General features: G+C 29.1%; 1 protein-coding gene across 14 annotated transcripts in view; it reads right to left on the reverse strand.

Annotated features, from left to right (window-relative positions):
* The window catches only part of Asator (tau-tubulin kinase asator), a 255,590-nt gene that overhangs the window by 9,125 nt on the left and 229,561 nt on the right, over positions 1-16,904 (reverse strand). For 12 of the 14 annotated variants that reach the window (XM_067047144.1, XM_014415286.3, XM_014415287.2 and 9 more), the window contains 9 exons: positions 15,696-15,851; positions 13,688-13,806; positions 9,061-9,231; positions 8,792-8,979; positions 7,372-7,501; positions 7,154-7,277; positions 5,241-5,363; positions 4,656-4,782; positions 3,154-3,249 (listed from right to left, as the gene is read on the reverse strand). In XM_067047144.1, coding sequence (XP_066903245.1) covers positions 3,154-3,249; positions 4,656-4,782; positions 5,241-5,363; positions 7,154-7,277; positions 7,372-7,501; positions 8,792-8,979; positions 9,061-9,231; positions 13,688-13,806; positions 15,696-15,851 — 1,234 coding nt within the window. Of the gene's footprint in view, positions 1-3,153; positions 3,250-4,655; positions 4,864-5,240; positions 5,364-7,153; positions 7,278-7,371; positions 7,502-8,791; positions 8,980-9,060; positions 9,232-13,687; positions 13,807-15,695; positions 15,852-16,904 lie in introns of all 14 variants that reach the window. The other 2 variants (XR_010843331.1, XM_067047143.1) reach the window with 2 other exon arrangements.

Raw genomic sequence — 16,904 nt, forward strand, 5'->3', positions numbered from 1 at the left:
TGTGTTTGGTTTTTTATATGTTATGTATTTTTATCTATCTATTTTATACATATATATGTATTTTTTTTTTCATTTATATAATTGAACACTGGGTATGTACATGAGTGGGGTGTTGGCGTTGATGACCGGTGGGTTTTACGCCTTAATTTCTTAATAAACAAACGAACAATAATATCAACACATAATAAATATTATATAAAAATAAATATGATTACTTAATACCATTAAAACCCATTGTCTATGAATACCTTAAAAATTGTAATAGTGTTAATATTGAGAATTTATATCAGTAAGACTATAAAATTCAAATAAAGATTTTTCCATATATAAAAATCGACCTGACTGAAAAATATTCTTTATTACCTGAATTTGTTTACAATTTATTTTCTGTAATAATTCAAAGACAAAAAAAAAAAAAAAATTGAAAAGCTCAATATTCATTTTGAGCATAATTAATTTAAAATGTAATATATAACTTAAAGTAAAACTTATCTCCTTTTAAAATAATTATTGAGCTTTTACTCCATTATAAATATTAAATTTCCAAACAAACTTAATATAATGTGTTAATACTTTCATAGTTAATACAAACAATTACTAACTACAGCAGGTGATTCTGATCGATGTGCGACAAGAAAAAGCAAGGCAATAAGGGTAGAAAACTAACAACCTCTTGTAATTTGTATCACCAGTGATCTGAAGGCTTGAGAGGCATTTCAGTGCTTAAATAACAGCTCGACATAGAATTAACATTTCAAAGAATATGAATGAAAAGCTAAAGGTGAAAGTTAACTATAATAGGAGCAATTTAATTACAAAGTGGTGTAAGTCCATTAAATACTGTTTTGAGATATTATTAAGGCTTTTAGAACAGAAGTCGAAAATTTGAGACGTCTTGTCCATAGCTCAGGTGGTTGATTGAAACACAGGTCTTAGCAACCTGAGAACTGCGGGTGGCACCGTTTCTGATCCAGTTTGGGTCATGGACCTTTTTATTTAGTGGAACCGCAACAAAATAAAAAACTTGATCCCCCCATTATGGTTAGAATAGCTTGGTCACCTCTAGATAACCTTTCTCCCCCACAAAAAAGTTTAAATTTTGAGGTTGTAGGCAAGTATGTTAGGGCATCACCTTAGGAAACTCGAAACTGCAGTGGCACCATTACAATAGCTGGCTGGGCGGTTTAACTTTTATTTTTGGTGGTCCCATGGAATGAAAATTCAACTTTCACAATCTTGTTAGCATAGGGTGGTAACCTAAATGATAACCCCCTTCCCTGTATGTCACAAAAGGCCAAGAACACAAAAAAAAAAAGAACAGAGTTGAAAATTTCAGAATAATACCTAACAAAATTTTCCCCACTCTGTTTTCAAAATTCATTATTTTAGCTCATGAATGTTGTAACTATTTTTATCTGCACTTATGTGATATTGTTACTAAACAATTTATAAAATTATACGAGGTATATTCAGAAAATAAGAGCACTGTTGAGATGTTGTGCTAAGAGAATTTTTTTTTCTACAAGTTGGCAACACAGAGCAGTAGTGAGGATCTCCTAACACATTGAGCTCTGGAGACCCAAATCAGTACTAAAACTTGTCTCATACTGTCCGTTTCTGTGAAATATGTCCATTTCTCCTCAAGTATAACCTCCCTCTACTAAATTACTTCAGATAGCTGCTTTGTCAAATAGCCACCAACTTGATTTTTTTTTTTTAATTATTTTTTAATGATGATTTCATGAATAAAAAAAAAATGCTTGAAAATCATAAATTTGTTGATTATGTATTTATTGTTAACATTGCCATAATTACTGGGGTACTGGTAATGGTGGGGGGAAACAAGTCCGGCAAGTGGGCCTATTGGCGTTTTTTGCCAACCCCAAGACAAACCAATGAAATGGGTCTTTTATGTATCTTGTTCCTCTATATCGAACCATTTTGAATTTCTAATGAAATTTAAAAGGGATGCCCAATCTATTTTCTAGAATTCTATCGGGGCCTAGAAGCCTATACCTTAGTGACGCGTAACGGTTACAATCTGCTATATAATGTAAGGCAGTCTCGGAGACCTGTCCGCATAAATGGCAGGTTTCATAATAAATTACTCCACAAATCTTAAGATGTCTTTTAAGTCTTCAATGACCTAGTAGCAATCAGAGTTCATTATAATTAACTAGTTTATCCCTTCTATTTTTTTTTTTTTGGATGAATATTGTATTTTTTTTTCTAGATGATTTTATGAGAAAATTAAATAAAAGAACAGTTTAAAGACTGATTTTGGAAGTTATTTTTAGAACTCAATCAGTTATTAAAATGGTGGAAATCAATTATTACAATTGAATTCAAAATATTTCTCCTCGACATGGTCCAGATGAGACAGACCATTGGGGAATAAGAAATAGACTGCATAGAGGGCGCAATTCTTTATCATTTAAACTAGTGCATGAGCAATAAAAGATTCCAAAAGATTACCAATATAAACCCTAAACAAATTTATTGATGATTTATTTACATAAGATGTTTTTTGATTCATTTATTCTAGTTTGGATCTACCAAAATTGAATGTGAGATGTCTTCTTTACAAAATAGACCTGTTTAGTTATTCATTTACGATGAAAAGTTGAATACCAGAAAATTAAAAAGGGTGTCAATGTTACGAAAGAAAATTCAAAATTAAATGGAACGCAAGAAAAATAGGATTGACGATTGGATAGATGATAATTCACAAAGGTCGCCTATATAATTTAGATATCAATCCTTCATTTCTGTAACTTTTATCCACAGCCATACTGAATCATTGATACATGCCTCTTGTAATAATGAACAGTAATGAATAATAAATAAAAAAAAATAAATAAAATGAAACCATTTACAAATATGAATACTACCCTAAACTCTTCCTGTACTGCAACCCTCTTTGATGGTGATGTAATAATGCAAAATTAGAAGCAAAATAAAAAAAAAAAAATTAACAGAAACTACAATTAACTACATAACAAAAATGATATTAAATGAAAAGAAAAATGATAATAAAGCTGATTGAAGCGAATAAAAAATAACAAACTTGTGAGGTACAAAAAATAAAGATGATGGGGTAAGTAATGCGATAATTTGCCAAGCAGATGAAGAGATAAAGATAATGATAAATACCTTGAATCTAAAAACATGGCCTCGGTAAGACTAGACCTCTGCCCTTTACCACTCACCGCGACGGGGATTCTACTTCCCTTACCGCTAGCCTTCAGCCTAGAAAACACAAAATGGAGGAACGCTCAACCATAAGAGGAGATCAATCAGCACCACACTAATTTCAACAAGTTCCATCCAATGACTCTTCTTACTACATACTCTTCTATGATATTTGCAATTGAAATTCTGAATTTCTGCTAGTTGGGACAGATCAGTTATCTATTCATAAGAAATAATAGATATTTTCTTATTATTTTTAGTTGTAGAGTTTAATCAACATATGTTGATCAGTTGATGTGGTCAGAGACCAGCAAAGTACCCACTTCTATCTAAATGAATAATATCTTGTATATAAGATATCAATTATATCTTGATATAACTAATTAAAATTAATACTGGCTTCCGAACTAACTTTAACTTTTTGTCTGATCTACGCATAAGATGTGCCACATTTGATCTTAAGAGTGGAAAACTAAATTGAGAAAAGTATAATATTGGAGAGGCATCATTGTCTAGATGATTTATTGTTTTGGTTATCAAATCTCATCATGGTACACTTGAATGATAAAATAAGTTTCCAAATGACAGACATATTTTTATAATTTAATGCAATTATTATACCACAATACAATTTTGATAGTCCAATGTTTTATCCACTAACCTACCCCACTCCCTTATACAGATATCTTGTATACAATATATCAATTATATCTTGATATAATCAATTAAAATTAATATTGGCACCCGAACTAACTTTAACCTTTTGCCTGATGGTGTCACTCATATCTTAAGAATGTCAAAACCAAACCAAATGACAGAGATATTTTTGTAATGTAATGCAATTATTATATCAAAGTACAACTTAATAGTCTGACGTATGTTAACCCACTTTCATGATTCTTCGGGACAACAGAAAAAATTCTTGAGAATACAGTACTATAAAATTCTCTAATTTCAATGTATTTAATCGAACTTTGGAGCTATTTAAATATTACTGCGTAATAAGAAAATATGTGTTTTTTTTATGCTATAAGGATAAAAAAAAAAAAGAAAGAAGCAAGAATCGTGTACAGTATAACTTTAAACACCAAGTCTACTTGACAACATTTTCAAACATGTGTCCACTCAACCATACCTAAATTGACTAGCGTTGAAATTGTTTAATAGTATGAATATAGCAAACAATCATTTGAGGCTAGACAGCGGATAAAGTAAATCTGGCTTAAGCAATTGTTGATTAGTTATGACTGACCTCATGGTTTCATGGCTAAACTTCGTTGATCGTACAAGTGTTTGAACATGCAACACGAAAGGAAATAAGATGAAAATGAAACTTCAGTAAGATAACAATACACAAAACTAAACCAAGGGAAAAAAAAAGGAAAGTATAATTAAACCTTCAATAATACATCAATATTTATAATTTAGAAAGCATTTAAAAAGTTATATTAGATGATAATTACCTGTTTTCTTGCTCCTTGACAGGGGATAAATTGTGTTGTTTGTCTTTACTCGATTCTTCGGTTGCGTCGTAATACAAAGAGGCTGTCTCCTCGCGGCCGGTACTAACGGGACTACAACCTCCCCTCCCTAGATATAAGTGAAAACTCTCAACTGGCAGTCAAGATGCCTGTAGTTTATCATTTGTATTAAAAGTCACAGACGAACAAACTGTAAATGACACCACATAAAAATATATTATTTAAATTTAAGAAAAATTACTATCGGAGATATTGATTTTTTCTCCGAATCAAATTGTATAATTTGTTCAGCGAATGGGGAAAGTAAATAAAAAAAAAAAAATAAATGGTATAATTCAGCCTCGTTCCATGCTCCTTCACACCCATGCAAAGAGGAGTGTGATGACAGATGAGACAAAAAAAACAAAAAAAAAAAACATTCATATGATCGAAAAATCAATCATAAAAAAAAAATTAAACAATACTGTGTAGAGGGAGACAGCACACCATGCCATTTACAGTTTGTCATGTGATGTGTAACCAGTGTTTGTGACTATGTTATACTGATTCTGTAACGAAATTGGTCACCTTTGTGGTCGGATTTTCTTGTTTCTCTTGTGGTAGGTGCAGTATGGGCTGATGTTTCATGCGACGATCTATCAACCACTCTAATTTCAAGTCTGCCGGATACAGGTTGGATGTCAATATCATCTAAAATATAAATAATTAATCTGGATTATCTCTCTAGGAAGTCTGGTGAGTCAATTTTTTTTTTTAAATTTTTTTTAGGTTTATTACTTCCATCATAAAGAAATAAACAAAAAGAGTACAATAGATGACAACAGAAAAAAAGAACAAGAGGTAACAAATAGTAATAGCAATAATAAAAAGTTTTATAAACTACAATACATACCAGGACTTACAAATAAAATTAAAAAAACACTGAAAGAATATGATCATTCAAATATCAAAACTGGTTTATACAACAATAATAAGTTACAAAATAAATTGTCAAACATGAAAGACAAAGTTGATAAGATGGAAAAACTAAACGCAATTTATAAGATAGATTGTAAAAATTGTTAAAAAGTATATATTGGTGAAACATCTAAAAAACTAGAAACTAGGATTAAGCAACACATCACCAATTGTAAAAACACTAAAAATATAAATTGCACAGCTTTGGCCTATCACAGCATAAAACTTAACCACGAATTCAACTTTGAAAACACAAAAATAATAGATACAGCACAAAATACAAAAAACAGAAGATATCTAGAAGCTATATACATAACAAAAAACATACAAAACACAGTAAACTATAAAACTGACACTAAACACTTAAACACACATTACGCAGATATTATAAATAGACTTAAAATAAAAACATAAAAATCAGATAAAATAAACAGGTTTATGTGAAAAATAAAAAATCACTAAGTTTATAATAAATAAAAAACAGGGAGGTAACCAAAACAGCACACTGGATATGAGATAAGGTCCAAAGAGATAGTATGAAATGTAGAATGATAGCTGTGCCACAGAGAAGTGAAGATGCAAAAATGGAGGACATGATTTCACATATGAAATCATGAGGTGACTTTTATTGTACAAAATAAAATATATAAAGTAGAAGATTGGTGTTATATAGTTTTTAATATTGTTATAGGTTTTTATAGTGCATGAATATGGGACAGTGGTCCCGAAACGTTGTACAATTGTTAATGAATAAATAAATAATAATTTATTGAAAATGATGGGAGTAATAAACCTCAAAAAATTCTAAAAAAAAAATATAAATAATTAAAATAATTTAACAAATAAAAAAATAAAAATTAATCAAATAAATTTCCAATGCTTGGTTCAAGAAAGCAGGTACAAAACTCGACATTAATGATAAGATCATGAAATAAAATATATTCAGGATTTTTTTTTTTTCAGACCACTTGTTAATTAATAAAAAAAATCTCGGTTTGGAGTCCTCTCCAACTGTCGATTTTAACTATGTTTACTCAATTTTAAGTAGTGTAGATATTTTTAATAGAAAGAAATATATAATTTCTAATTCTAATTCTTACAACGGAGTTTTAATTTTCTTGACATACTAAAAGTCTAGAAAAATCTAACTGTGGAAAATGGGTTTTTTTGACTGCTATTTTACATTTTTTTTTTTAATTTTTTAAATAGTAAAATAAAATTTCTTTAAATAGTAAAAACAAAAATATAGACGTATTACATTCACATTGTGGCAAATTAAATAATATTGATAGTTCCTCAGAAAAAAATAGTATAAAAATGCGAGGTTTAGAGATTGGAAGATATTAATTGAATTTATTTATTTACTTTTTTCCCCTAATTCATAACTTTTCCGCTGTATTATAAATTTTTAAAAAAAGTATTTTTTTGGCCCATCCTATTCTTACACAAGTGTTTTATATTTCCCTTAGTGCCAAAAGGAAGGAACAAATTAAGATCATAGACATTAATGTGGATTCTCTTACCATCATCCGCTGTTGTTTTAGCTGTAACTAAGGACGATTCTTCTTTATCCTGAGAAGACCGTTGCTTCTCATCTTTCTTTTGAGTGCCATTGTAAATTGGTTTGGGGCATGTCAAAGGCATTGCCTAAAAGAGTAAATTAAACATTAAAGAATAAATTAAACAAATATATTTTATAAAATTTAAGGTAGGGAATAAAAATTATAAAATAAAAAATTACAGGTAAGCTATGCTTTCTTTTATGAGGTGTCGGTTGCGAGCTTCTAGTCGCGACATTCCTCATCACATCAACTTCGTACCAGACATCATCGAAAGCAGCTTGTTGCAGAAAAGGTGGTTCTAAACCTAGCCTGTAAATAAATAATATATTTAGATAATATTTCTTTCTACATTGAATAATAATTTGATTAGGTATTTATTTGTTTAGTTTTGCAACTAATTTATCTTATTTTGATATTAATAATAATAGTATAGATTTGTTATAAGTTGTAACTTCATTTCACTATTTATTTCAGCTCACAATTTATGTTTTTACTTATAATTAAAAAACAAAAAAAGCACTATGTGCTGGGATTTTTTTCTTACCTTCAAATCTAACTTTAAACAAATTAATAAAGCAATCAGCTGTAATTTATAATAAATACATAATTCCAATAACTGGTCAATTTCTATTGTACAAGGTTCAATGCTCAATTTATCTGAATTACAAGCACTAAAGACTTTTGGAATTTGTGTACTGGTACATTATATTATTAGCTGATTGTATATGGAAAATTATATAAAGAAAAAATTAATACAGTTATAAGATAAAGGGCAAAAGCGAAACATTTGTGTAAGTTCTGTCAATAATTTTGATAACTGAGGTCTATTTTATTGATGATGATGATGTGAGGGTGTCATAATTTTGCTAAATTGTTGGTGCCAACCTCTTCTCTTCTATATCATTTCCCCCTTACTGGGGACCAGTATAGCTTAACACACTTATGAAGAACCTAAATTTTTCACCAAAAAATTTGAAGTATATTGAACTAAGGAAGAAAAAACAGCAAACCGTGTAACTGATTATCTTCGTCTCTAGCAGAGGTTACTGGAGAAACAAGCTCCTCTGCTAAGATGAAACACCTATTTTCATGAGCGTTTATTATTTTTTTTTTTTTAACATTACTAATTATTTTATTTTAAAATTATAAAGGTGAGAAATATAATTTAGCTGATTTCTTGAGGGATAAAAATTGTAGAATATTATATTTGATAATAAGGAAAAACTTAGAATGTAGTAACTTTTTTTTATTGGATTATAAATAAAATTAAAATCATGTAAAAGAAAATATTGACATTATATTTATGGATGTAAAATACAACTGAAGCATTCGGTCATAAAACATGATAAATGACAAAATGTAAACTCTTATAATGTTAAAATGATTGTTAATTACAATGTTTTACATTTAACAAGGAGTCACTTATCCTAACTTAATACCAACATTGTTCTCTAAAGAAATCCCTAAAGATTCTTTAAGAAATTAAAAAAATAACTCTTAAAAAAGCTAGTGATAAAACTTCAATTCATAAAAAAATTTAGTTACCATGTTCACAACCAAATACCTAATTTTTTATAAAGAGAAATTTAAAAAAATTACCTAATATTAAGGCCAATTTCTGGAACACTCCAAGCACGTGGAAGCACTGGATGAAGTTCTGGATAGCTTTCAATTCCAGCAATATTAAGACATTTCACCTTCGGTTTCCCTTCAAGTTTATTCTGAAGTCTATTAGATTTTTCAATGACTAGATTCATAGTGTTATTATTGCCAGAATTACCCGATTGCTATTAAAAAATAAAACATTTATAATATATCAACTTTAATGTGTTTGTTTAATGAAAAAAAAAAACTAGCAACAAACAAACCTGAAACTGAACATTTTTAATGCAACTATGTTTGGTGGAATCTTCACTGATTTTGGAAAGGTGAGGCTCTTGAACGACGGGAGTTTGTCCGCCTTGAGGTTGCGTAGTTTGCTTCTTTTCACAAACTCCGCTTGCATGTGATCCGGTTTCAGGGATTGTGAACTGTGGTGCCTGAAATTTTTTATAAAACTAACTAAAATTTTTATCCAATTGTACGTAGATTTTTTTTTGTGGTCAATTTTAATTTAGTCTTTATCCCAGCTCAACTGCATTCTTTTCAACTTCAATTTAGAAATCAATAAATAGATTTTTTTTTTTTAATCAAACTTTTTCAAAAAATACTTTTTGGTTAATAGGAACAGTTTTTAGAACTACAAGAGTTTATTTTCCAGGTTTCTGATTGTTGCTCATTATTATAAAATGCTATAAACTGAAATATGGTGGTTTTAATTAAGTTTTAATCATTTTGCAAAACAGAAGTTCAAAATCAATATGATGTTTTATAAAACTAAGAATTGATGTAACATAGTCAGAAATCATAAAATATTTTCAAGTTATATGGAAATATTCCAGTATCATTATGTACTAACATACAAAAGAGGGGATATTAATTACGACAGTTAAAAAATTAAAAAAAAAAAAGAAGTAAAAAAAATAACATTTTTATTATTTCAATTCTATTCAATGAAACTTCGTCTAAGCTTTTTTTTCCTTTTGTCAAAAGATTCAGTAGTTTCAGAATAGGAAACCATCTGAAAACAAAACTGTTTATAGTGAACGATGGAGAATAAAGAGAATTAAATTTAATATAAAATTTTATTTAACGAAATGGTAGTTGTTCTGTAAATAATATAATTCTATATAAAAATAATTAACTGTAACTGAATATGAAGGAGATAACCAGGGGGGCAATGAAAAGGAACAAAAAATAGTTATCAACAACTTATTTGCCGACATTTCGATCCACTTTGGTTATTGGCCATTCGTTATCTGTCACTCAGCACGACAGCCCTGCAAAATTGGATGAAATGTCAGCAAATAAATAGTTGATAACTACTAATATAATCATGAAAATATAGTTGACCGTATAGTACATGAGCCCAAGAGGAGAAAAAAGGCAGTTATTTCACCCCAATTTTTTATTCCTTTAATGAAAACTATATATAATTACTAGTCAAAATTGATGAGTCTGTCAAATATACGTAGGGGGAATAAAAAATAGTGTCTGTTTCAAAACGTAAAAAATAATTAATTTTTTATTCGTAGCTCTATATCCATAAAAATACCAACAGCAATAGAAAATCTAAGAGAACATCATTTAAAGTAGAGTAAATTTGCTAAAATGTTAGCCCTAATAGGGCTATTTATGTTCAATAGTTCTCGAGATATAGCTTTTTAAAAAGCAACATTTCATAAACATGTAGTACAGAACATACGGAAAGATCAGAAGTCAATGAATTTATTTTGAAAAACCTATATCTCAAAAACCATTTGACATACAGATGAATATTAGCATTCAAATTAAAGCTATTTTATTGGGCTACAAATTAGTCTATAATATTTTTCTTCGTAGAAGTAGTAGTGTTCATGATATTTGCTAAAATAAATTGATTTCTAGTTGTTCAGACAAATTTTCATTTGCCAAATATATATTCATACGCTAATATCATAAAAATTACTACCCCTACGAAGATAAGTGTCATGAACTACTTTATAGTAAGGGTAATTTCCTTTATTTTGAGTGTTGACAGACATATGTGCTTTTTATGGATCTAGAGATATATTTTTCAAAAATCAAACATTTTATATGAACGAGTAGAAATTAACATTTTGTGAATTTATTTTGTCAAATATCATAAAAACTACAACTTGTACAAAGATAAACGTTATAAACTATTTTATAGTAAATTTAACTAGCTTTAATTTGATTGCTGGCAGATATCTGCATGTCCTATGGTTTCTGAAATGAGGTTTTTCATAAATCAAATTTATTGTCCGAACAACTATAAATCAATTTATTTTAGCAAATATCATGAAAACAACTATTCCCACAAAGGTAAAGGATATAAACTACTTTATAGTACATTAAACTAATTTCAATTTGAGTGCTAATAGATAACAATAAGTCTCATAGATCCTGAGATATAGACTTCTCAAAATAAATCTTTTTAAGAAATATTGCTTTTTACTGAATGTAAACAGCTCTATTAGGGCTTATATTTCAGCAAATTTACCCTTCTTTAAATAATGTTCTTTTAGATTTTCAAGTATTGTTAGTAGTTTTTAAGATATAGAGCTCTGAATGAAAAATTAATCTTTTTTGAGGTTTTTAAACAGCCGCCATTAATTATTCTCCCTACCTTTACTTGGCAGACTCATCAGTTTTGACTAGTAATTATACATAGTTTTCATTAGAGTAATCAAAAATTGGGTTGAAATAACTGCCTCTTTTTCTTCCCAGCTCTTGTACTAGTAGATAATATATATGAGAAAATGGTTGGGGGTTTGATCAGTGAAGAACAAAAAAAACAAGATAACAATCAATGAATGAAAGGATATATAGAATGATAATAAAAAAAATAACATTATGGATTAACAGTCATAACTAACATTACGGTGTTAACAGTTATGAATAGTGTAAGTATTATACGAGGTTTAAGTATTCATGACTGTTAACTCTATGTTGTTGTTAGCTGGGGCTTTTGGGCATAAAACCCTGAGGTCGTCAACGCCCATGTTTCGCACTTTTTATTTCTTTTTCAAGATTTGAAACTCTTTAAATAATTAAAAAAAATTTTAAATAATTACTTATTTTAGAATTATTTAGTACGTATAACAAACTTTCGGGTTTAAATCTTATTCAAAAGGCCATTCCTTTTTAAGAAAACCAAAATCATTTCTAGATCCAAAACCATTTCTACATTCTTCTGGTCATCATTCAGAGCATCCGATACACTCGGTACTTCTTTAAATCTATTTAAGTTCATGGAATAGAAATGACATTCTTCAAATATGTGACAGACCGTAAGTACACTGATGCAGTATTGACATTTTGATGGTAGTTGCTTAGTGATTAGATATACATGAGTTAAATTCGAATGACTTATTCTTAATCTGGCAATAGCAACTTCCTCCCTGCGATTGGAATGGTTTGATGTGGTCCATGGTTTAGTGGTTTTTTTTAATAGTTTTTAATTTACTTGACGGGCTTTCATTCCGCATGGTTTACCAACTAGCTGATATTTCAGTTTTCATCGGAAGACTTATTTCTTGCAATGTACGCCAGTTCATTGTTAACACTATGTATCCATAATGTTAGTTATTTTCTAATCATTCTATGTATCCTTTTATTCATTGGTTGTTGTTTTGTTTTTATTCTTTCTGCTTTGTGAAATTTAAAAATTCTGGCTGAAACATTGGTACAAATAAATAATTTTTTACTTATTTCTGTTCTTCATTGACCGCACCCCCAACCATCTTCTCCTCATATAATATTATAATTATTCATTTAATTTAATTCTTTTATTAGTATTTTCTGAACTACCATTAATTCAACATGAAAAGTTCTAAAAAAATGAGTCCAAATTTTTTAGAAAAGATTAAAATTCTTTAAAAAATAAAGAACATATTAAAAAAAAAAATCAATTTCTAATTTATTGAATAAAATTATTGTCTTTTGGAGTTTTTATTTTTAATTGCAATCTATATTTTATTATAAAAAATAGCAAATAAAATTGAGGAAAATAAAAATGATGGAAATAACGAAAGAAAAATCAGGCATAATGTCACAATTGTCACTTACTACCCTAATTTTAAGTTGAAATCAACGCTCATTTCAAATTAACTTGTTTATTATTCATAATTATGAAACTTACCTTTACTATATTTATATTTACTGGTTAGATAAACAAATAATATGGTTTTTCGTTTCCATGGTTGTTATGACAATAGTTAGAAAGTCATAACTTTCTGACTATTGTCATAACAACCATGGATACATGAAAACATTTATTTTTTCCTTCTGTTAACAATCAAATTCTTTAATATTTTATATTCATCTATTTTTTTATTATTGCTAACAGTAAAAGATGGTTAATTATTAAAAAAAAAAAGTTGAAAATACTTTAGAAATTCGGCAACTATTTCAAGTCATACTATTTCATTGCGGATAAGATCTAGTAAATATTAAAGACCACTTGATGGTACATCGATAAAATGATTTCCATCAAAATTGTTAGAACCATTTTAGAAAAAATAATAAAAAAGTGTAAAATTGATAATATAAAGAGGTACTTCCGAAAAGTTGATTTCAGCAAAAATGTTAAAATCACATCTCAGATATCAGCCAACCTTAAATACATAATTTCAAATTCGTACAACTTTTCATTTGTGAGCTTGGTTGTTCACATACATACACTGACACAAACTCACAGAAAGACCATTTTGCGAGACTTGGTTTTTTGGATTCAGGGCACTTTAAAATGCACATTTATATTGAAAACACTTTCTCTTACCATATACTTCATATATAGATAACTGGATATAAAAATTAATAGAAAAAAAAATCAGAAAATACCAAATAAGTACTTCAAAATAATTTTTTTCCAATATTGGAGTAGTAACTTACGGCAGTAGTGGAAGTCAGTTTATGCTCAGGGCTGGGCATGTTTTCACCTTTCCATTCATTGTCAGTTGTTTCTTCGGAATCGTCAAACTGAGATTTCCATTGCGACACCAATGTCAAACCTAAAACAATTTTAAAGCTATTATGTCATATCATTATATTTATGATTCCAAGATATGAGGCTCTCAGTAGAAGTCCTAACTTTGAAAACATTGGTTTTGATAATGAAACTGTGATAATAAAGAGGCTAGTGTGATAAATAGTTTAAGGTGATTGATATAAAAGTATGAGGGCTGTTCGTAGCTCAGGTGGTTGAGGTGCAGGTCAACCTAAGAACTGCGAGCGATACTGAATCGAATCTGGCCTGGGAGGTGGACTTTTATCATTTAGTGGCAGTCCCAAAAAATGAAAAAACTTGATCTCCTACCAAGGTTAGAATAGGTCGGTCACCTCTGGCTGTCATGAAAAAAGATAAAAATATTTTTTCTTTTCTTTTTCCCTATGTGGATGATATTAGTTTATTCCATACAGCCAAAAATTAATTAATTATATTCTATGAAAACTTTGTAGGACAGTTTTCCCAGTCCCTTTGTTACTTTCATTATTTATTAAGTTAAATACATTTTTGTTTAAATATTTAATATATTTATGATTGTAATATATTTTTATATAGTCTGTTACTATTAATATACTATCATAAATAATATTTTGATTAGCATCTAAATCTTTGAACAATATGTCTTTTTGGTTTTTGTATTCCGAACATTCAAGTATAATATGTTTAATCGTTACTGCTACAATTTTTGCATTGGAAAGTTTCAGTTATGCATTATTTTGTGCAGGTAATTATAGCAAATTCGAGGATTCGTCCTAAGTCTAATATAAGTTTTTATGATGCCTTTCGCTATGTTTGCTTGTGAGAACCATGGTTTTCAGATGATACAAGGAAATATATTTTTATAGAACTGGGGTTCTCCCAATATTGTTTTGGCCAGTTTCCTATCTGATCTAATTTAATCATTTTATAATAATGGGTGTAAGGAAACTTAGTTTCTACAGACTGAACAGTTTTAATGGCTAATTTAGCGATTTTATCAACTGCTTCGTTATCTGGGATCCCTGAGTGACCTTTAATACACTTAAATATTATTTGCTTTTATTGCTTGATATCGGTATAATGATAATGATTAATAATAAATCAGGGTGGGCTTGGTTTTGTCCACTACAAAATGGATAATTTCATTCACTTTTGGCTGTCCTGGACAAAATCAATAAATACTAATCATCTGAACAAAATGAAAAAAATAGTGTTTTTATCTATTACTTTCTTCTTCATAAAAAAAAAAAAAGACAAAATAAGCAGAGTTTATAGTGTTGATTTACTGAAAAGGTTTTTGCTCAATGATTAATTTAGAAAACATAACATAATATAATAAAAAAAATAACACAATAGCTGAGAAAATAGGAGAATATACAATCATTTAGTACTGACATTGTTCAAATTCACAATCGTCTAGTTTCTTCTTTTTCTTTTCTTTTAAGATATGGAATGCGATTGATTAGAACAAGTTTTGAAAACATGTCCAATGCCAATCAACTATTTTATTATGAAATACTTCATTTATTATGAATATTTTATGTTTAGAAAACATGACAATCTTATAGAAAACATTACAGATATTCATGATGTCTTAAGTGTAAAAAGTTTTAACATGGTAAACATTATAAGTATGCGATTGTGAGCAGCCCAATTTGAAGTCTATGTTATATGATAAATGGAGATCTAATGAATTTTCTTGGCAAATTTATAACCTTTCCTTCCAAAACGTCATTGTACATTTAATGGACCTATTTACGGACTCTCAACCATGTTAAATGTCATTATCATTTTAACATCCTAAAAGGAGTAAATATTTCTCCGTTTAATAAAATTTTTTCCATTTACCACACTTTAACATGTTAAACTAAAGAACATGAATATCCTTATTGTAAGGATAAGAAATAATTATACCTCCTCCTCCTTTGGTGACTTGCTGAGTAGCTGATACGTTCTCGTCATCTATAACAGCGAACTGGGTCACGGAGAGGTCCCTGTTGTTCTTGCCAGAGATCAGAGGCCGACCAGCGGCAACTCTTCTTCTCCCTCCTCGAAGAACAACTTCCTGCCCTGGAACCACAAAATATACAAATGTTACACATAAGATCCATACTAGTGCATTTTTTTTTTTTCAGTTTTGATGAAGATATTTAATATAAATTTAATAAACATTAAAACGTGAGTGATATCTACTCATATTATATAAATGAATGATTGACCATAAGTGAATATGAAGGAGATGGTCATGGGGATTATAGTTAGTTAGTTACCAACTATTTATTTGCACAGAAGTTTGGATAACCGAAAACATGGAATTCCTCCCATAACTAATCCATACAATCTAAAACCTTGCATTTCCTTATTATGTCATAAATAAATTTATTCATGAAGACCTCAATATTCTATCTGTTTCAGATTTAGCCCAAAATAGATATCATTCCTTTATATAACTCCTTGATTCCCAATGATTGATGATATAACTCCTTGATTCCTAATGATTGATGATACAACTCCTTGATTCCCAATGATTGATGATATAATTTCTTTATTCCCACTACATATATGCGTGTGTGTGCGTGTGCGCATTGAAGTAATTCTTAGTTAATAATTCTTGAAAAATCTGTGTATGGAACACTTATTGAAAGTAGAAATCTAATTTTTAAAAACTTATTATTTTATATTTTTATTGCTGATTTATCTTATTTTTTTAACACAAGTATTAGCAGCTATTGATTCTTCATGTTCTTCGACATTACTTCAAAAGCTTCTTTTGTGGAGGTGGACAAATTTTAGATTTCCTGAAACTTCCTCTTTATGTTTTTTAGTTTAAAATAACTTTCTCATCATTTGTTCCTTTCTCAGACTTTTCCAAGTAAACCACAATGGTTCCTATTCATCCCTCTATTCTCAGTCCGCTGGTGTTCCTCAAGGTAGTATCCTTGGACACATCCTCTACACCTTCTATACAGCTGACTTTCCAACCAATCCTAACACTATCCTCACCACGAATGCCGATGACACATGTGTGCTCGCTGTTAATAATAACCCATTAATTGTATCCCAAAATCTCCAATCCCATATCACAGCCCTCGAAGATTGGTGTCGTAATTGGAGGATTAAGAT

Source organism: Halyomorpha halys, unplaced genomic scaffold, assembly GCF_000696795.3.
Source record: "Halyomorpha halys isolate HHAL.00 unplaced genomic scaffold, Hhal_1.1 Scaffold97.1, whole genome shotgun sequence".
NCBI lineage: Eukaryota > Metazoa > Arthropoda > Insecta > Hemiptera > Pentatomidae > Halyomorpha > Halyomorpha halys.